This window comes from Ranitomeya imitator, chromosome 9 (assembly GCF_032444005.1).
Source record: "Ranitomeya imitator isolate aRanImi1 chromosome 9, aRanImi1.pri, whole genome shotgun sequence".
NCBI classification, from domain to species: Eukaryota; Metazoa; Chordata; class Amphibia; order Anura; family Dendrobatidae; genus Ranitomeya; species Ranitomeya imitator.
In genome coordinates this window covers 27,596,710-27,618,235 of record NC_091290.1, presented here as the reverse complement: position 1 = coordinate 27,618,235, position 21,526 = coordinate 27,596,710, and the positions used below count along the sequence as shown (strand labels likewise).

The 21,526-nt window shown below is 44.8% G+C and overlaps 2 protein-coding genes across 3 annotated transcripts in view; both read left to right on the top strand.

Annotated features, from left to right (window-relative positions):
• The first annotated feature begins 1,027 nt into the window (after positions 1-1,027).
• Positions 1,028-16,047, top strand: LOC138649664 (C-signal-like). Its single transcript, XM_069740252.1, has 6 exons — positions 1,028-1,219; positions 3,064-3,115; positions 4,960-5,147; positions 7,113-7,277; positions 8,416-8,526; positions 15,756-16,047. Exons 1-6 carry the CDS (start codon positions 1,085-1,087, stop codon positions 15,867-15,869), a joined length of 765 nt encoding a protein of 254 aa, XP_069596353.1. The 5' UTR covers positions 1,028-1,084; the 3' UTR covers positions 15,870-16,047.
• A 685-nt stretch (positions 16,048-16,732) lies between these two features.
• Positions 16,733-21,526, top strand: part of VRK3 (VRK serine/threonine kinase 3) — a 44,603-nt gene continuing 39,809 nt past the window's right edge. The window contains exons 1-2 of one of the 2 annotated variants that reach the window (XM_069739911.1): positions 16,733-16,774; positions 19,102-19,244. In XM_069739911.1, coding sequence (XP_069596012.1) covers positions 19,103-19,244 — 142 coding nt within the window. In that variant the 5' untranslated portion in view covers positions 16,733-16,774; position 19,102. Of the gene's footprint in view, positions 16,775-18,996; positions 19,019-19,101; positions 19,245-21,526 lie in introns of those variants that run through there. The other variant, XM_069739910.1, reaches the window with a different exon arrangement.

Genomic DNA, 21,526 nt, shown 5'->3' with positions numbered 1-21,526 from the left:
CAGCTGCTAAGGCAAACAGGATCATGGGGTGCATTAAAAGAGGTCTGGATACACATGATGAGAGCATTATACTGCCTCTGTACAAATCCCTAGTTAGACCGCACATGGAGTACTGTGTCCAGTTTTGGGCACCGGTGCTCAGGAAGGATATAGTGGAACTAGAGAGAGTACAAAGGAGGGCAACAAAATTAATAAAGGGGATGGGAGAACTACAATACCCAGATAGATTAGCGAAATTAGGATTATTTAGTCTAGAAAAAAGACGACTGAGGGGCGATCTAATAACCATGTATAAGTATATAAGGGGACAATACAAATATCTCGCTGAGGATCTGTTTATACCAAGGAAGGTGACGGGCACAAGGGGGCATTCTTTGCGTCTGGAGGAGAGAAGGTTTTTCCACCAACATAGAAGAGGATTCTTTACTGTTAGGGCAGTGAGAATCTGGAATTGCTTGCCTGAGGAGGTGGTGATGGCGAACTCAGTTGAGGGGTTCAAGAGAGGCCTGGATGTCTTCCTGGAGCAGAACAATATTGTATCATACAATTATTAGGTTCTGTAGAAGGACGTAGATCTGGGTATTTATTATGATGGAATATAGGCTGAACTGGATGGACAAATGTCTTTTTTCGGCCTTACTAACTATGTTACTATGTTACTATAATATTATTATAAAAACAACAATATAATAATACTAAAATAAGATTCAAATAATAATAATGTTAATAATAATAATAATAATAGAAATACAACAATATAATAACAACAAACAATAATATAATAACATATAAAAATAGCAATAATAATAAATAACAATAAAATAATATTGAAAATCAATATTAATTTTAATAATATAATTATATAATATTCGCAGATGTTAATAATATTAATAAAATCATATAAAAACAATAATAATAATAAAATATCAGAACCTGCTGCTGTTCACATCAGGCGGCTCCGCCCATGACAGGCTGCAGCTGATTGGCCGGTGAGAAGTGGAGGGCGGAGTCTCCGGGCACCGGGCAGGCAGGGCGCTACCCGGCGCTTCTTCCGCTCAGTGTCACTGTCACCAGCAGCGGCAGGATGATTGGCAGCGTGCTTGTCACCGGCTCTAACCGTGGGATCGGCTTTGAGCTGATTAATAAGTTCCTGTGCAGATCGCAGCCTCCTGAGAAGATTTTTGCAACCTGCAGGAACCCAGAAGGTCCCCGGAGTGAGGTGAGGACCCCGAGCTTCCTGCACACGGCCGGGGTCGGCTGATTCTGGGATTACTCTGTCTGGTGGAACATTAACCGAAACTAATTACAGCTGCGGGCGGAGGGTGCGACAGGGGACGACCGGTGTCCTGGGGGCGATCAGCAGCAGATCGGATCTGTAGGGACATTATATAATGGCTTCTCTAGACTATGTCCTGTGTTATACAACATGTATATACTCCAATAATACAGCAGTATACAGATCGCATGCAGCCTGCTTACCTTTTATTCTATACGGGTGCACATATATATATTATATACACACAAACTGAGATAGATAGAGATATATATATATATATATATATATATATATATATATACACAAACAGATATATATATAGATATATATAGATATATGTATATACACACAAACTGACATAAATGTATATATATTATATGTATATACACACAAACTGATATTTATTTATATATATATATATAGATATATATATATACAGGCGATATATAGATATATGTATAGATAGATATATGTGTATAAAAAGAAGTAGAATAAAATAATAGAATACATGTACTGTCTGTACACACATTTGCAGTAAATACATATATGTATATAAATGCAGTGTAAATAATTAAAAAAAAATAAATATATATATATATATATATATATATATATACACATATATGTATACATACTGGGGAGTGTATATGTATATATATATATATATATATATATATATATTTCTACTTTTCTCCCCCCCCTCCCATTTTTTTTAAATTAACCCCTTGATGACCAGAGGTATTTTCGGTTTTGCGTTTTTGTTTTTCGCTCCCCTTCTTCCCAGAGCCATAACTTTTTTTTATAATATGGCCATATGAGGGCTTGTTTTTTTGCGAGACGAGTTGTACTTTGAACGACACTATCGGTTTTAACATATCGTGTCCTGGAAAACTTGAAAAAAAATGTGGTGAAATTGCAAAAAAAAAAAAAAAAAAAAGTGCAATCCCACACTTGCTTTTTGTTTGGCTTTTTTGCTAGGTTCATTAAATGCTAAAACTGACTTGTCATCATAACTCTTCAGGTCATTACGAGTTCATAGACACCAAACATGTCTAGGGTCTTTTTTATCTAAGTGGTGAAAAAAAATCTTTTGATCGCCCGTTATTGCATTTTAATGCAATGCCGCCGCGACCCAAAAAAAACGTAATTTTGGCGTTTTTACTTTTTTCTCGCTACATCATTTAATGATCAGGCGATTCTGAACTCGGCGATACCAAATATGTGTAGGTTTGGTTTTTTTAAAATTTTTATTTTGAATGGGGCGAAAGGGGGGTGACTTCAACTTTTATATTTTTTTTTTATATTTTTTAAAACTTTTTTTTTTACTTTTGGCATGTTTCAATAGTCTCCATGGGAGACTAGAAGCTGCCGTAACCCGATGGGCTCTGCTACATGCAGGTGATGATCAGATCGCCTGTATGTAGCAGAATTACTCACTTGCTATGAGCGCCGACCACCAGACGGCACTCATAGAAATCCGGCAGTGACAACCATAGGGGTCTGCAGGAGACCTCTGGTTGTCATGCCAACCCATCGGTGTCCCCTGATCACGTGACGGGGGTCACCGATGGGCAGATTTCGGGCGCGCTTGCCAGAAGCACGTGTTAAATGCCGCTGTCACAGCTGACATGTGCCGGAGCCCACATCAAAGGGAGGGTGTCCGACATTTGCGTACGTATTATTACGCCCGATGTTGGAAAGGGGTAGTACAGGGATCACGGAGCCTGACCAGTGTGCTCCATGTTACTTTTCTCTGCACCACCAATAATATTTCACATTTTTTTCAGGAACTAAGGATCTTGGCTTCCAAGCATACTAATATTGTGCTACTTCCTCTGGGTAAGTGAGACGCAAAAATGATGTGCAGAATAATACGCACCTTTTAAAATGTACTTACGGTAATTAAAACCTCTCCAAAAGACCACTTCTATGAGAAGATCGCCCCTTTATTTAGATCAGGTGTAGCAATAGATTGTAAGTTTAATCACATACTATGCATATTGATCATCATCTCTGTGTGTACAAAATGTTGCACTTCACAGTATCCCCATAATGGTGATACATTTTCCTCTCCGGCCCCCTACATGTGGCTCCCCAGCTGTGGGCAGCAGTAGATATTGTAATATCTAATGACACCAGGAACGCAATGCAGGACTTTAGGTATCCATGGTTACGTCCACTGATAGTGACAGTTAGTTATCTAGTTGCTAGTGGTCGTAACCATGGAGGCCTAAGTTATGGCAATACTTGCACATGAGGAGAGAGACATAGCGAATCAGAAAAACTATACTACATTTCTAATTGGGGGTATTTGCTAATATTATTATTATTACACCTACTACATATTGGGATAGGATCTTGGATATGGGAAAATCCTTTTAAGGTCTCAGACTTTTGAGAATAAATTATAAAATTGGAGAGGTGTGAAAATTTTGGCCAAAATGATGGCGATATGTATGTCTGAGTCAACTTAATAAAATCTCCTAATGTCCAGGCTGTCTAGAACCTTCCAGAGAAAAGGCTATGGGGTGAAGACAAAGATCAATGGGGTAAAGAGCAGTAGGTTGGGTCTCATTATGTATTTGGTAAAGGGATAACAGGTCAAAGACCGATCAAACAGGTCAAAGACCGATCAAACAGGTCAAAGACCGATGTGTCGCGAAACAGAAAAAGTGTCCAACCAGCCTTCTCTACATCTGTAGATAGGAGGAATTTTGTGATCTTCTTGGAGAGAGCATTGTGAACTACATTGGGCAGGATTGAGGGCGTTCTTGGGTGCGTCTTGGTCCAGGACCTAACAGCCCTAATTTAAGTAATAAGTATCGGGTTCCAGATTTGTGTGGATTGGATACTCATCCAGCGATTTATCCTGTTTGATATTCTTGTGGTCAGGATGGACCTCTTCATAACCGTTTCATAGTTTTTGCCTTCCTCTAGATCAGTGCTTCTTTCCCATACTCCAGTCTTCACGACCCTCAACAGATCATGTTTTCAGGATTTCCTTAGTATTGCACAGGTGAGAACCTATGACATCTGCTGCTGCCTTCATAATAATTCCATCACCTAAGGAGCCTAAGGAAATCCTGAAATCCTGATCTGCTGGGGTCGTGAGGATTGGAGTTTGGGAAACGCTGCTCTAGATCAACTTGGTAGGATTAAAGGTTAGACTTTTGTAGTCTGGCATCTACCCTTATCAGCAGGGCTGTGGAGTCGGTAAGCCAAACATCCTACTCCAACTCTTCAATTTCTATGACACCAACTCCATCAAAATGGGCTCCGACTCCATGACTCTGACTCCATAGCCCTGCCAGGGCTGTGGAGTCGGTAAGCCAAACTTCCGACTCCGACTCCTCAATTTCCATGACTCCGACTCCACCAAAATGGGCTCCGACTTCACGACTCTGACTCCACAGCCTTGCTTATCAGTTATGTCAACTCAAAGGCTCAAAACCAGTTTTCTGGAAAGCCAATGAACCTGTCAATATCTTTAGGTTTTTTTTGTAATCTGGGAGTGTAGACCGAAGAAACCTACAATAACTCAGGTGGATCATGCAGATATTTTCCATGGTTGGACATGTTTCTGGGAATCAAGTGCTGTAAGGCAACCAGGATGAAAATGTGCTCAAATTTGTATTTCTATCAATTCCTTATCATCTTTAACATGTATTTTTTGGAATTCACAGATGCCTCAAATATAGAGAGCGTGAAAAAAGCTGCAGTAGAAGTTGAAAAATATCTGAATGGCTCTGGGTTAAATTTGCTAATAAACAATGCTGGTGTGATATCTAGAGAAAAGCTGGAAAAGGTTGATGCTGATGAAATGATTGACACTTTCAAAACAAATGTGGTTGGACCCCTGCAAGTAAGCCAGGTAAGAAGCCTGCGAGTAAGCCAGGTAAGACCCCTGCGAGTAAGCCAGGTAAGACCCCTGCGAGTAAGCCAGGTAAGACTCCTGCGAGTAAGCCAGGTAAGACCCCTCCGAGTAAGCCAGGTAAGACCCCTGCGAGTAAGCCAGGTAAGACTACTGCGAGTAAGCCAGGTAAGACCCCTGCGAGTAAGCCAGGTAAGACCCCTGCGAGTAAGCCAGGTAAGACTCCTGCGAGTAAGCCAGGTAAGACCCCTGCGAGTAAGCCAGGTAAGACCCCTGTGAGTAAGCCAGGTAAGACCCCTGCGAGTAAGCCAGGTAAGATCCCTGTGAGTAAGCCAGGTAAGACCCCTGCGAGTAAGCCAGGTAAGATCCCTGTGAGTAAGCCAGGTAAGACTCCTGCGAATAAGCCAGGTAAGATCCCTGCGAGTAAGCCAGGTAAGATCCCTGCGAGTAAGCCAGGTAAGACCCCTGCAAGTAAGCCAGGTAAGACCCCTGCGGGTAAGCCAGGTAAGACTCTTGCGAGTAAGTCAGGTAAGACCCCTGCGAGTAAGCCAGGTAAGACCCCTGCGAGTAAGCCAGGTAAGACCCCTGCGAGTAAGCCAGGTAAGACCCCTGCGAGTAAGCCAGGTAAGACTCCTGCGAGTAAGCCAGGTAAGACCCCTGCAAGTAAGCCAGGTAAGACCCCTGCGAGTAAGCCAGGTAATAATGGAAGCTCAATTTCTCTTTGTTGTAGCAAGTTTATTGCTACAACAATATAAAAAAAAAAAAAAATCTAAAAGATATCAAAAGATGCACAATATGTCAAAAAATATCAACAAATACGTCCAAGTAATAAACCTGTATTACACTTGGCCTCCAAACCTGGGGAGTCCTCCTCTGTTCTCCAGCCCGGAGGCCCAGACTGGTGAGAGCAGACTTTCCATCCTGCAGTTTCTTTTGGACTCCACTGTTCTTTCTCTAATCCTATCTTATATATTCTCATTCAGAGAAGTCAGTCTTACATAGAATCATCTTCCATCAGTAAATAATTTTACCGTAATAAAGATATATCTAAAAAGTTAAAAATTGTAAAGTTTTTTTTATATATATTTGACCAAATCAAGAGAAATTCACAAAATTGATAAGTATCACTGGATAGATAATAACTATATGATCAGCAGTGGTTCGGCCATTGGGATCTCCACCGATCCCGAGAAGGAGGCCATCAAGTGCCCAATCCAGAAGCTCAATGCTCTGGATCAGTGGGTGTCCCAGTATTCGGACCCCCATCAAGCAGAAAGTTATTAACCCCTAAGGAAAACTTTGACCTCAACTCAAAGTGTTTTCGACAGATTTCTGGTGTAAAACACTTTAAGAAGCCTCAAAACTTTTGCCCAACTCAATAAATTCATCGAAAGTTGTGGGCTCGACTCTGGTGAGGCACACCAATTGTTATGTCGATGAGATGCGTCTAATTCATGAAGTGGTGTACGCCTCTTAATGATTTAGGGACATCTTACTCCTGCTTGCCCGTCATTAAGAGTGGTCTACGAAACACAGATCTTATTGAATTGGGCCTTAAGCCCTCCATACATCCTAGCATACGGACGGCCTGAACCCGACAGATTCGGTCTACATGCTAATGTGTATGGGGGCACCAGCCGACTGATTGTCAAGAGAGATGTTGAGAAGAGAAGGCCGAGGTGTCTGTTGGTCGTCAGCCATCTGATGTATGTGGTCGGCTTTAGTCTCTAAGAATTTTCATTAGAGGAGAAAAGTTTACGAAGACAATTTTCATAATCATTTTGGTTTTTAAATCAGATATTATGATTTTCAGAAGGGCCAGCAATAGTAATCTGGTCTTCAGATATGTATTTCCTCCCACCAATGACATAAATAATGATTTTGACTATGTCCCATAATCCTGGGGTTCATTTGTGTTACGTTTAGAAGGACGTTGTCTGCTTACTTGTATATGTTCTTTTCTAGGTTTTTTACCCATTGTTGAAAAAATCTGCAGAAGAGAATGCAGAGAAACCTTTAGGCTGCATGAAAGCTGCTCTCGTTAATGTGTCATCTATGCTGGGATCTATTGAAAGAACTCCATTGACCTTTCAACCTGAGAATCAAGTCATCTCATACCGAGTCAGCAAGGTACAGTAACAAGTCCACAGGTAACGGACACAAATCCTGAGTTCCCGAATAAGAAACAAATGTCTAGACACAAATAATGACCCAACTCTTTGTGGGCCCTTGTCACTTTGCTTAGTTTTGATTTCGGGAACCCCTCTCAATCTTGAGAATGAATGTGTGTCACTGTGGTTTCTTCTTAGCACAGAAGGGATACCGGCCACTTGACTTGGCACAAAACTACATCTGTCTTTATTCTCTTAACTAGAGATTGTTCTGTTACCGGAGGCCACTGTGCAAGATAAGGAGCAAGACACTCTACCTTTTAATTCTTAGGATTAATGGGGGTTGGATTCCCACTGGTTATAAAGTGATGGCATATCCTTTGTGAACTTGTAATATCTATCAGAGGTCTTAAGGCTCAAAAAAGCCTCCTCAGAAAGACTTGATGCCAGTTGAACCCTTCCTTCGGCCTTTAGCCTCTGTAAAGGTGTCTGGTCTTACCACGGGGTCCACTGAATTGCTTCCACAAAAGGGCTGCTGGCCGGTGAAGCAAATCAGAGAGGAGAGACGTGAAAATATGAGTCAGAACCAGGATGGCAGTCAAGGTGCGAAATCAGAAGACCTAAGTATGAATGGGAAGCGGGCCATGGTCAGACAACAGGACTGAATCAGAAAAGATAAGCTTATAACTGGCAGTGAGAGTCAGAGGTTCAGGGGTTTAAATAGAAGACAACACTGCCTGGGGCAAATAGAAAGTATCCAGGAATTAAAAACAAAGCTCCCTGACTGAGCAACACCAAAAGTTTCAGGAATTAAACAGGACGGCCGCGTCGCTTGCAACAAAGGTGTAGCGCCAGCCGGCCAACCACCGATGTAGAAAGAGAGTGGATAGCCACTGGCCTGGATGTACAGCATTTCATCACTATATGAGCTGGAAAAACTCTGTAGGACCGTGGTCATTATGAAAAGTCCACTGGCACAAATGGAGGCTGTATCCATAGAGCCAACCTACGCTAGAACAACGTCATTTTGGCATATGTCATATATTTATTATCGTTACTATTATATGTCAGGGTGATTTGCATTGAATAATATACCAGGACATGCATGTCCTAAATAAATAATACCATACAAGCAAATGTAACCCTTCTTTTTACAGGCGGCACTGAATATGCTTACGCGTTTGCAAGCCGAATCCTACAAAAAAGATGGTATTCTGTGCACAGCTCTTCACCCAGGCTGGGTTAAAACAGAGCTGGGAACAGAGAGGGTGAGTTACAAGTCTGCAGGTAGTCATTGCGTCACAATCCTGCTTAGAAATCTCGGTGCTACACTATTCATTGTCTTCTCTGTTTATACTATATATAATAATAATAATAATATAGCAATAATGCAAAACGCTATGTATGGCGGGAAACACTGCACGTTACCCTGAAAACACCATCCCCACAGTCAGACATGGTGGTGGCAATATCGTGCTGTGGGAAGGTTTTTCTTCAGCAGTGACAGGGAAGCTGGGCAAAATTGATGGGAAGGTGGATGTAGCTAAATATAGAGCAATCCTGGAGGAAAACCTGTTAGAGGCTCCAAAAGACGAGATGGGGGTGTAGGTTTACCTTCCAGCAGAACAACAACCCTAAACATACTGCCAGAGCGACAATGGATGGTTTGGATAAAAGCATACCAGAAGCCACAAAGAGCTAGCACTCGACCACTAGGTGAGATTTTGATGGTGCCAGTGAACGGGACCCGAAGACCCCAATTACATAAGGAAAGTCAAAACACTGCACTCATCCAGTCCAAGAATTTGCTGAAGTGAATACATTTATTGAAGATGCAGGAACGAAACATAGTAACATAGTAACATAGTAAGGCCGAAAAAAGACATTTGTCCATCCAGTTCAGCCTATATTCCATCATAATAAATACCCAGATCTACGTCCTTCTACAGAACCTAATAATTGTATGATACAATATTGTTCTGCTCCAGGAAGACATCCAGGCCTCTCTTGAACCCCTCGACTGAGTTCGCCATCACCACCTCCTCAGGCAAGCAATTCCAGATTCTCACTGCCCTAACAGTAAAGAATCCTCTTCTATGTTGGTGGAAAAACCTTCTCTCCTCCAGACGCAAAGAATGCCCCCTTGTGCCCGTCACCTTCCTTGGTATAAACAGATCCTCAGCGAGATATTTGTATTGTCCCCTTATATACTTATACATGGTTATTAGATCGCCCCTCAGTCGTCTTTTTTCTAGACTAAATAATCCTAATTTCGCTAATCTATCTGGGTATTGTAGTTCTCCCATCCCCTTTATTAATTTTGTTGCCCTCCTTTGTACTCTCTCTAGTTCCATTATATCCTTCCTGAGCACCGGTGCCCAAAACTGGACACAGTACTCCATGTGCGGTCTAACTAGGGATTTGTACAGAGGCAGTATAATGCTCTCATCATGTGTATCCAGACCTCTTTTAATGCACCCCATGATCCTGTTTGCCTTGGCAGCTGCTGCCTGGCACTGGCTGCTCCAGGTAAGTTTATCATTAACTAGGATCCCCAAGTCCTTCTCCCTGTCAGATTTACCCAGTGGTTTCCCGTTCAGTGTGTAATGGTGATATTGATTCCCTCTTCCCATGTGTATAACCTTACATTTATCATTGTTAAACCTCATCTGCCACCTTTCAGCCCAAGTTTCCAACTTATCGAGATCCATCTGTAGCAGAATACTATCTTCTCTTGTATTAACTGCTTTACATAGTTTTGTATCATCTGCAAATATCGATATTTTACTGTGTAAACCTTCTACCAGATCATTAATGAATATGTTGAAGAGAACCGGTCCCAATACTGACCCCTGCGGTACCCCACTGGTCACAGCGACCCAGTTAGAGACTATACCATTTATAACCACCCTCTGCTTTCTATCACTAAGCCAGTTACTAACCCATTTACACACATTTTCCCCCAGACCAAGCATTCTCATTTTGTGTACCAACCTCTTGTGCGGCACGGTATCAAACGCTTTGGAAAAATCGAGATATACCACGTCCAATGACTCACCGTGGTCCAGTCTATAGCTTACCTCTTCATAAAAACTGATTAGATTGGTTTGACAGGAGCGATTTCTCATAAACCCATGCTGATATGGAGTTAAACAGTTATTCTCATTGAGATAATCCAGAATAACATCCCTCAGAAACCCTTCAAATATTTTACCAACAATAGAGGTTAGACTTACTGGCCTATAATTTCCAGGTTCACTTTTAGAGCCCTTTTTGAATATTGGCACCACATTTGCTATGCGCCAGTCCTGCGGAACAGACCCTGTCGCTATAGAGTCACTAAAAATAAGAAATAATGGTTTATCTATTACATTACTTAGTTCTCTTAGTACTCGTGGGTGTATGCCATCCGGACCCGGAGATTTATCTATTTTAATCTTATTTAGCCGGTTTCGCACCTCTTCTTGGGTTAGATTGGTGACCCTTAATATAGGGTTTTCATTGTTTCTTGGGATTTCACCTAGCATTTCATTTTCCACCGTGAATACCGTGGAGAAGAAGGTGTTTAATATGTTAGCTTTTTCCTCGTCATCTACAACCATTCTTTCCTCACTATTTTTTAAGGGGCCTACATTTTCTGTTTTTATTCTTTTACTATTGATATAGTTGAAGAACAGTTTGGGATTAGTTTTACTCTCCTTAGCAATGTGCTTCTCTGTTTCCTTTTTGGCAGCTTTAATTAGTTTTTTAGATAAAGTATTTTTCTCCCTATAGTTTTTTAGAGCTTCAATGGTGCCATCCTGCTTTAGTAGTGCAAATGCTTTCTTTTTACTGTTAATTGCCTGTCTTACTTCTTTGTTTAGCCACATTGGGTTTTTCCTATTTCTAGTCCTTTTATTCCCACAAGGTATAAACCGCTTACACTGCCTATTTAGGATGTTCTTAAACATTTCCCATTTATTATCTGTATTCTCATTTCTGAGGATATTGTCCCAGTCTACCAGATTAAGGGCATCTCTAAGCTGTTCAAACTTTGCCTTCCTAAAGTTCAATGTTTTTGTGACTCCCTGACAAGTCCCCCTAGTGAAAGACAGGTGAAACTGCACAATATTGTGGTCGCTATTTCCTAAATGCCCAACCAACTGCAGATTTGTTATTCTGTCAGGTCTATTAGATAGTATTAGGTCTAAAAGTGCTGCTCCTCTGGTTGGATTCTGCACCAATTGTGAAAGATAATTTTTCTTGGTTATTAGCAGAAACCTGTTGCCTTTATGGGTTTCACAGGATTCTGTTTCCCAGTTAATATCCGGGTAGTTAAAGTCCCCCATAACCAGGACCTCATTATGGGTTGAAGCTTCATCTATCTGCTTTAGAAGTAGACTTTCCATGCTTTCTGTTATATTTGGGGGTTTGTAACAGACCCCAATGAGAATTTTGTTACCATTTTTCCCTCCATGAATTTCGACCCATATGGACTCGACATCCTCATTTCCTTCGCTAATATCCTCCCTTAAAGTGGACTTTAGACAAGACTTTACATAGAGACAAACCCCTCCTCCTCTCCGATTTTTACGATCCTTTCTAAACAGACTGTAACCCTGTAAGTTAACTGCCCAGTCATAGCTTTCATCTAACCATGTCTCGGTTATTCCCACTATGTCAAAGTTACCTGTAGATATTTCTGCTTCTAGTTCTTCCATCTTGTTTGTCAGGCTTCTGGCGTTTGCGAGCATGCAGTTTAGAGGATTTTGTTTTGTTCCAATCTCCTCACTGTGGATTGTTTTAGAAATGTTCTTACCTCCCTTCTGAGTATGTTTTAAGGCAACAGTTTTTTAACGTTTCGGCCACCCAGTGGCCTTGTTCACAAATGGTGCCTTACAATCTGTTCATGGTGCGTCATATGAAAACACTGTCTGTGTCAGCGCCATCACCTATGCGGACTTCTTGTTCCCGTATCACGCCTCCAACGCGGTCACCTTGATCCGGCATCGCGCCTCCACTGCGCCACCAATTGCTGCACACCTTGGGTGCAGGCGACTGATACTAACCCTTTCCCTGCTGGGACCTCCGAGATTGCAGGGCCACATAGGAGCCAGTTTACTACCCAGCTGTCTTGATCCTGGCCGGATGTCTATAACCAAGATTGGACCATCCTTTAGCTACTCCTTTTGAAAACTAAGACTTTATATCCGGCACCTGGGTTACATCTGGATCATCTCCACTCATTTACGAATATATCCTTGTTTTCATATGACGCACCATGAACAGATTGTAAGGCACCATGTGTGAACAAGGCCACTGGGTGGCCGAAACGTTAAAAAACTGTTGCCTTATTGTTTCGTTCCTGCATCTTCAATAAATGTATTCACTTCAGCAAATTCTTGGACTGGATGAGTGCAGTGTTTTGACTTTCCTTATGGATCAAAGCATATGCATGTGTGTGAGTGGCGCAGTCACAGTCCAGACTGAAATCCCATTGAAAATCTGTAGCAAAATGTGAAAATTGCTGTTCACAGACGTCTCCAGCCAATCCCACGGAGCGAGAGCAAGCGTGCAAAGAAGAAGGGGCAAAAATGTCACTCCTAGATGTGCAAAGCTGGTAGAGACAGACCCCAAAATACTTACAGCAGTAATTTCCGCAAAAGGTGGTCTACAAAGTATTGACTGAGGGGTCTGAATACAATGCACCTCACAATTTTCAGATTTATATTTGTAAACATATTTAGAAAATCCTGTATCATTTCCTTTACACTTCACAAATACTTGCTACTTCTTGTTAATATATAAAATCAGGGTCGGACTGGCACATTGGAGGACTGGAGGATTCTCCGGTGGGCCCAGGCACTGGCACAGCGACGTGTGTCAGCGATCATGCATACACCGCTCTCAGATTGTCTAACTCTGGGAGCAGCGGTGACATAAAAAAACATCAGGACTGAACAGTGCTGTTATAAATAGTGAGCCGCAGTCTGCAGCAGGCGAGCGTGACAAATGTGATGTGCGCACTGCTCTCCAGGGTTGTCTAACGGGTTGTCGATGAGCGGCGGGTGGTTCGTCACTACTTCCCTCCCAGTGTTGGACACCCCAGGAGATGCTGGCATCACAGCTGACATGCTCGCCTGCTGCACACCGTGGCTCACTACTTGTATACACCAGAGCGCCATTCCGTCCTAATGTTTTTTATCACCATTCTTCACCCTCAACTAACGGAGTCCTGTCCCCTTGTATAACCCCTGACTGACTGAGACCTCCCTGTATAACCCCTGACTGACCGAGTCTGCCCTCCCTGTATAACCCCTGACTGACTGAGACCACCCTCCCTGTATCACCCCTGACTACCTGAAATCCCTCTCCCTGTATCACCCCTGACTCCGCCCTCCCTGTATCACCCCTGACTGACTGAGACCTCCCTGTATAACCCCTGACTGACCCAGTCTGCCCTCTCTGTATAACCCCTGACTGACTGAGACCACCCTCCCTGTATCACCCCTGACTGCCTGAAACCCCTCTCCCTGTATCACCCCTGACTGACTCCGCCCTCCCTGTATCACCCCTAACTGACTGACTGAGACCACCCTCCCTGTATCACGCCTAACTGACTGACTGAGACCTCCCTGTATAACCCCTGACTGACCCAGTCTGCCCTCTCTGTATAACCCCTGACTGACTGAGACCACCCTCTCTGTTTCACCCCTGACTGCCTGAAACCCCTCTCCCTGTATCACCCCTAACTGACCGACTGAGACCACCCTCCCTGTATCACCCCTGACTGACTGAGACCTCCCTGTATAACCCCTGACTGACCCAGTCTGCCCTCTCTGTATAACCACTGACTGACTGAGACCACCCTCTCTGTTTCACCCCTGACTGCCTGAAACCCCTCTCCCTGTATCACCCCTAACTGACCGACTGAGAACACCCTCCCTGTATCACCCCTGACTGAGACCGCTCTCCCTGTATCACTCCTGACTGACTGAGACCGCCCTCCCTGTATCTCCCCTGAGTGACTGAGACCGGCCTCCCTGTATCTCCCCTGAGTGACTGAGAACGCCCTCCCTGTATCCCCCCCGACTGAGTCTATCCTCCCTGTATCTCCCCTGAGTGAGAGACCGTCCTCCCTGTATCCCCCCCCCGACGGAGACTGCCCTTCCTGTATCCCCCCCCCCCCCCCCGACTGCCTGAGACCGCTCTCCCTGTATCACTCCTGACTGACTGAGACCGGCCTCCCTGTATCTCCCCTGAGTGACTGAAAACGCCCTCCCTGTATCCCCCCCGACTGAGACCGCCCTTCCTGTATCTCCCCTGAGTGAGAGACCGTCCTCCCTGTATCCCCCCCGACTGAGACCGCCCTTCCTGCATCTCCCCTGAGAGACCGGCCTTCCTGTATCCCCCCAGACTGCCTGAGACCGGCCTCCCTGTATCACTCCTGCCTGAGACCGGCCTCCCTGTATCACTCCCGACTGAGACTGCCCTCCCTGTATCACTCCCGACTGACTGAGACCGCCCTCCCTGTATCACTCCCGACTGACTGAGACCGCCCTCCCTGTATCACTCCCGACTGACTGAGACCGGCCTCCCTGTATCACTCCCGACTGACTGAGACCGCCCTCCCTGTATCACTCCCGACTGACTGAGACCGCCCTCCCTGTATCACTCCCGACTGACTGAGACCGCCCTCCCTGTATCCCCCCCCCCCCCCCGACTGACTGAGACCGCCCTCCCTGTATCCCCCCCCCCCCGACTGACTGAGACCGCCCTCCTTGTGTCACCCCTGACTGACTAAGGATTTTCTTCCCCACCACTAACAAAATGAGGCTCTTCATAAAAAGTTCTGGCCTTATAGGTGGCAGACAGATTTCCGTAAAAAGTGTATGAGGGGATGTGAGGGGACGCTCTTTCGAGGTCACTAATAACACCGTACATAAGTGATTTATGGCTCCCCTCACTATTACTGGGAACAATCACATTATGGATTTGCTGCAGAATTTTTTTGTGTGGATATTGCGCAGTTATTGCGCTGATATTGTGCGGATCTTTCTGCATTTACTACGCAATGTTGCACCTTTACCACGGACTTGATCCTTTATATGGTGAAGGATGAAAACGGCGAATAAAACGCAGCTGAAAATGACATATTGCTCATGTCAAATCCACAGTGTCGGTCAGTTCACGCCGTGATTTTCTCAGCGTACGGACGAGATGTCCTAGAATCCCATCCACTGCGCTGGAGCCCATTGGTTAATACACATCGGGGGACACTAACATGTGGGCGCCAACCCCTGCGCTAACATCCGGCAGTGTAATCCTGTATATTATACCCTGATAGTAGCAGGACCCTCGACACCTGCCCCTTTTAGGCGCAGGATCAGCTCCTGAGCGTCCTCCTCCATGACGTATATTTATGTCACAGGGCTTAAAGGAGGTCAACAAAGTCAACGAGAAACAGTCAACGGGGGGTCCTGCCAGATGGGTAAGATTTTCTATATTTGTTTTCTAGGCTCCTCTGACAACTCATGAAAGTGCAACCGGAATTATGGACGTCCTCGGTTCACTCTCCGAGAAGCAAAATGGCCTTCTGGTGAGCTGGGAAGGGAACGTGATTCCCTGGTGACCACAGGATCAATGGCCGTCAGGAAGAACGGACTTCAGAACTCCACCTCAGGGGAACGCTTTATTTTTTTGGGGAAATTGTAGGATAAATGTGTGCACAAATTCCTCCGGAAGGCCGTGGTGCCGCCGGGTCTCTTGTTAAGCTGTAAATGACAAAAATAAACATCTAAGGATGATAATATCGTCTTGACTCGTGTAAATTTCCTCTTTATCCCGTTTTGAACTATTTTGGATAAGAACGGCCCCCGGTTGGCCACTACAGCTACCGCCTGACGCTGCAACTGATCATCGGCTGCAGCGGTCACCTGATGTCCCCACTTTCAGGCTTGAGCTGTTTACACCACGCCCCCTACACTAAGCTCCGCCTACTTTTCACAATGGCGCCATTTTTTGTGTGGGGGCGGATTCCATTTTATATGGACGTTTTCCTGTGGAAGCTGATAAATATGTTAAGTTTGGAGTCATTATGGGGTAAATCTGGTAGAAAAAATGTTGGTGAAGAAGTGAAATCAGGTGGGAAGAAGTCACATCCGGGCCACTGGGCCAGTGCTCCCCGGTCTGACCAACGTGCCCAGAAAAGACTCACAGAAACTGCACCGTAAGTGGGCGTTACCCCGGGAATTGGGGCGTTGCTAGGCCGGAGGGGGTGGAGCTAAAAGCGTCTCCAAATTATCAACATTCAACAACACTATAGAGTCGGCAGATACACCGTCACGTGACCGCTGTCATAGGGGCGGGCGGCGCGGACACGAACCTGTGTGTTTCCGGCAGATCACCAGCAGAGGGCGCTACTGCACACAGCTTCTGCGAAGTTTCGCTTTCACTGGCGTCTGGTCACGTGTCCGCGACAACATCCTGTAGTGTCAGTGTCACTGCTCAGTCAGCGGCAGTCGCTGGAGTCACCAGGTGAGCGCTGGGCGTGTGTGTGACTGACTGACTGACGTGTGTGTGTGTGTGTGAGAAAGAGAGACTGTCCTGTGTGTGACTGTCCTGTGTGTGTGTGTGTGTGTGTGTGAGACTGTGTGTGACTGTCCTGTGTGTGTGTGTGAGACTGTCCTGTGTGTGTGTGTGTGTGTGTGTGAGAGAGAGAGACTGTCCTGTGTGTGTGTGAGACTGTCGTGTGTGTGTGTGAGAGAGAGACTCCTGTGTGTATGTGTGAGACTCGTGTGTGTGTCTGTCCTGTGTGTGTGACTGTCGTGTGTGTGCGTGTGACTGTCGTGTGTGTGCGTGTGTCTGTCCTGTGTGTGCGTGTGTCTGTCCTGTGTGTGTGACTGTCCTGTGTGTGTGTCTGTCCTGTGTGTGTGACTGTCCTGTGTGTGTGTGACTGTCCTGTGTGTGTGTGTGTGTGACTGTCCTGTGTGTGTGTGTGACTGTCCTGTGTGTGCGTGTGTCTGTCCTGTGTGTGTGACTGTCCTGTGTGTGCGTGTGACTGTCGTGTGTGTGTGTGTGACTGTCCTGTGTGTGTGTGTGACTGTCCTGTGTGTGTGTGTGTGTGACTGTCCTGTGTGTGTGTGTGACTGTCCTGTGTGTGCGTGTGTCTGTCCTGTGTGTGTGACTGTCCTGTGTGTGCGTGTGACTGTCGTGTGTGTGTGTGTGACTGTCCTGTGTGTGTACCGAGAATAACTATGTGTGCACTACTAATTGTGGTGCTCAGGTAGGTTCCCACACCATGAGATAATAGATAGAAGGGCGGTAGCCTGGTTTTAAAGCCGAAAAGTAAATGCGCTTGTAGCTGCGTGCTTGGCGTGTGCTCCTGGCCCAGACGCCGTATCCACCGCCCTGCACGCAGACGCAGTTTAATTCCCTTTAGGCTCAATTCAAAAAGCCTATTAGTACGTAACTGACGAAGGTCCCGAACTTGGGGACCGAAACGTTTTGTCGGTACTACAAAATAAAACCTCTCACTAAGCATTAAGTTGAGTGCCAGGTTCTTCTATCTATTGTCCTCCGTGTGTGTGTGTGTGTGTGACTGTCCTGTGTGTGTGTGACTGTCCTGTGTGTGTGTGTGACTGTCCTGTGTGTGTGTGTGTGACTGTCCTGTGTGTGTGTGTGACTGTCCTGTGTGTGTGTGACTGTCCTGTGTGTGTGTGACTGTCCTGTGTGTGTGTGTGACTGTCCTGTGTGTGTGTGTGACTGTCCTGTGTGTGTGTGTGTGTGTGACTGTCCTGTGTGTGTGTGTGTGACTGTCCTGTGTGTGTGACTGTCCTGTGTGTGTGTGACTGTCCTGTGTGTGTGTGACTGTCCTGTGTGTGTGGGACTGTCCTGTGTGTGTGGGACTGTCCTGTGTGTGTGGGACTGTCCTGTGTGTGTGTGACTGTCCTGTGTGTGTGTGACTGTCCTGTGTGTGTGTGACTGTCCTGTGTGTGTGGGACTGTCCTGTGTGTGTGTGACTGTCCTGTGTGTGTGTGACTGTCCTGTGTGTGTGACTGTCCTGTGTGTGTGTGACTGTCCTGTGTGTGTGTGACTGTCCTGTGTGTGTGTGACTGTCCTGTGTGTGTGTGACTGTCCTGTGTGTGTGTGACTGTCCTGTGTGTGTGGGACTGTCCTGTGTGTGTGGGACTGTCCTGTGTGTGTGTGACTGTCCTGTGTGTGTGTGTGTGTGACTGTCCTGTGTGTGTGGGACTGTCCTGTGTGTGTGTGACTGTCCTGTGTGTGTGTGTGTGTGACTGTCCTGTGTGTGTGTGACTGTCCTGTGTGTGTGTGACTGTCCTGTGTGTGTGGGACTGTCCTGTGTGTGTGTGACTGTCCTGTGTGTGTGTGTGTGTGACTGTCCTGTGTGTGTGGGACTGTCCTGTGTGTGTGTGTGACTGTCCTGTGTGACTGTCCTGTGTGTGTGTGTGACTGTCCTGTGTGTGTGTGACTGTCCTGTGTGTGTGTGACTGTCTGTGTGTGTGTGTGTGTGTGTGTGACTGTGTGTGTGTGTGTGTGTGACTGTCTGTGTGTGACTGTCCTGTGTGTGTGTGTGACTGTCCTGTGTGTGTGTGTGACTGTCCTGTGTGTGTGTGTGACTGTCCTGTGTGTGTGTGTGTGACTGTCCTGTGTGTGTGTGTGACTGTCCTGTGTGTGTGTGTGACTGTCCTGTGTGTGTGACTGTCCTGTGTGTGTGACTGTCGTGTGTGACTCACTGGGACGTTCCTCGCTGCGCTGCAGGTTGAACTGAACTTTGTCCTAACTTGTGTAGTTACGTTTATCCCACTGGTCGTTACTTCTCATTTTTCTCTCTTCATTTGCAGAATGATTATAAATTTTTGCCCTCAATGTGGGAAGAAAGCAGAAGACGAGTTCATCTATTGCCCATATTGTGGAATAAAATTTCAGAGAGAAGACACTGCTGAGTCCGAGAGTGTTTCAGAGGTCGACCGTGTCCCCCCACCAGGTAAAGGCACCTCTCATCCCTACCGTAGTTTGCCCATGACTGATATAAGATGCTTAGTGTCCACGATGTGGCTAACTGTTCATAACACCAAAGGTTGGAGTTAGTTGTCAAGACAGCCAGATAAGTGTTCAGTGAGTGATTGAATTCCAGCAACAATAGGTTGTAGGGAGGTAGAGATCTCTGATTTTGAATCTTGGGTATGTCATGGAAGATGGGACACACAGAATATTTTTTTTTTTTGGGCAAGTGACACCTTTCTCCTTGACTGATAGAAAAACCACTGAAAACCATCCGCCAATAAAAGTGACATGTCACACAGTGCCTTGCGAAAGTATTCGGCTCCCTGGAACTTTTCAACCTTTTCCCACATATTATGCTTCAAACATAAAGATACCAAATGTAATTTTTTGGTGAAGAATCAACAAGTGGAGCACAAATGTGAAGTTGAACAAAATTTATTGGTTATTTAAAATTTTTGTGGAAAATCAAAAACTGAAAAGTGGGGCATGCAATATTCGGCCCCTTTAACTTAATACTTTGTTGCGCCACCTTTTGCTGTGATTACAGCTGCAGTCGCTTGGGGTATGTATCTATCAGTTTTGAACATCGAGTGACTGAAATTCTTGCCCGTTCTTCCTTGGCAAACAGCTGGAGCTCAGTGAGGTTTGATGGAGATCGTTTGTGAACAGTTTTCAGCTCTTTCCACAGATTCTCCATTGGATTGAGGTCTGGACTGTGACTTGGCCATTCTAACACCTGGATAATTTTATTTGTGAACCATTCCATTGTAGATTTTGCTTTATGTTTGGGATCATTGTCTTGTTGAAAGACAAATCTCCGTCACAGTCTCGGGTCTTTTGCAGACTTCAACAGGTTTTCTTCAAGAATGGTCCTGTATTTGGCTCCATCCATCTCCCCATCAATTTTAACCATATTCCCTGTCCCTGCTGATGAAAAGCAGGCCCAAACCATGATGCTGCCACCACCATGTTTGACAGTGGGGATGGTGTGTTCAGGGTGATGAGCTGTGTTGCTTTTACGCCAAACATATCGTTTGTCATTGTTGTCAAAAAGTTCGATTTTGATTTCATCTGACCAGAGCACCTTCTCCCACATGTTTGGTGTGTCTCCCACGTGGCTTGTTGCAAACTTTAAACAACACTTTTTATGGATATCTTTGAGAAATGGCTTTCTTCTTAGCACTCTTCCATAAAGGCCAGATTTGTGCAGTGTACGACTGATTGTTGTCCTATGGACAGACTGTCCCACCTCAGCTGTAGATCTCTGCAGTTCATCCAGAGTGATCATGGGCCTCTTGGCTGCATCTCTGATCAGTCTTCTCCTTGTTTGAGATGAAAGTTTAGAGGGACGGCCGGGTCTTGGTAGATTTGCAGTGATATGATACTCCTTCCATTTCAATATGATCACTTGCACAGCAGTGCTCCTTGGGATGTTTAAAGTTTTGGAAATCATTTTGTATCCAAATCCGGCTTAAAACTTCTCCACAACAGTATCACGGACCTGCCTGTTGTGTTCCTTGGTCTTCATGATGCTCTCTGTGCTTCAAACAGAACCCTGAGACTATCACAGAGCAGGAGCATTTATACGGAGACTTGATTACACGCAGTTGGATTATATTTATCATTAGGCATTTAGGACAACATTGGATCATTCAGAGATCCACAATGAACTTCTGGAGTGAGTTTGCTGCACTGAAAATAAAGGGGCCGAATAATATTGCACGCACCACTGTTCAGTTTTTGAATTTCCACAAAAATTTAAAATAACCAATAAATTTCGTTCAACTTCACAATTGTGTTCCACTTGTTGATTTTTCATCAAAAATTAACAATTGGTATCTTCATGTTTGAAGCATGATATGTGGGAAAAGGTTGAAAAGTTCCAGGGGGCCGAATACTTTCGCAAGGCACTGTAGCTGATTTGACTGGTGAGATCGCATTGAAGTTTGCGGTAGGCTGGCACATCAGATAATTCCATAATATTTATTATAACAGCTTGTCAAGAACGACAATCGATCCGCCTTTGTCAGATGGTCTGATTATTAGGGTTGTCCCGTAATTGCGTAGCAGCCTGGTTATGTCTAAGAGTGATATTAGAAACATGGTCTCTGTTGGTGGAGAATAAATGTGTGATCCCTTATCATGACATGTTGGAAGTTATCCATGACACCCACTCTAGATTGGATTGGATAGAAAGAAGTGTCCAGGTTGTTTTTTGATAGATGTTAGTTAGTCGCAATAAAAGTAATGTTTTAATATACT

Excerpts from the sequence above, each read along its gene's own strand:
- LOC138649664 (XM_069740252.1), top strand. The coding sequence starts at position 1,085 with ATGATTGGCAGCGTGCTTGTCACCGGCTCTAACCGTGGGATCGGCTTT. Across the intron at positions 1,220-3,063 it reads CAGAAGGTCCCCGGAGTGAG|GAACTAAGGATCTTGGCTTC; the intron begins GTGAGGACCCCG and ends CATTTTTTTCAG. Across the intron at positions 5,148-7,112 it reads GACCCCTGCAAGTAAGCCAG|GTTTTTTACCCATTGTTGAA; the intron begins GTAAGAAGCCTG and ends GTTCTTTTCTAG.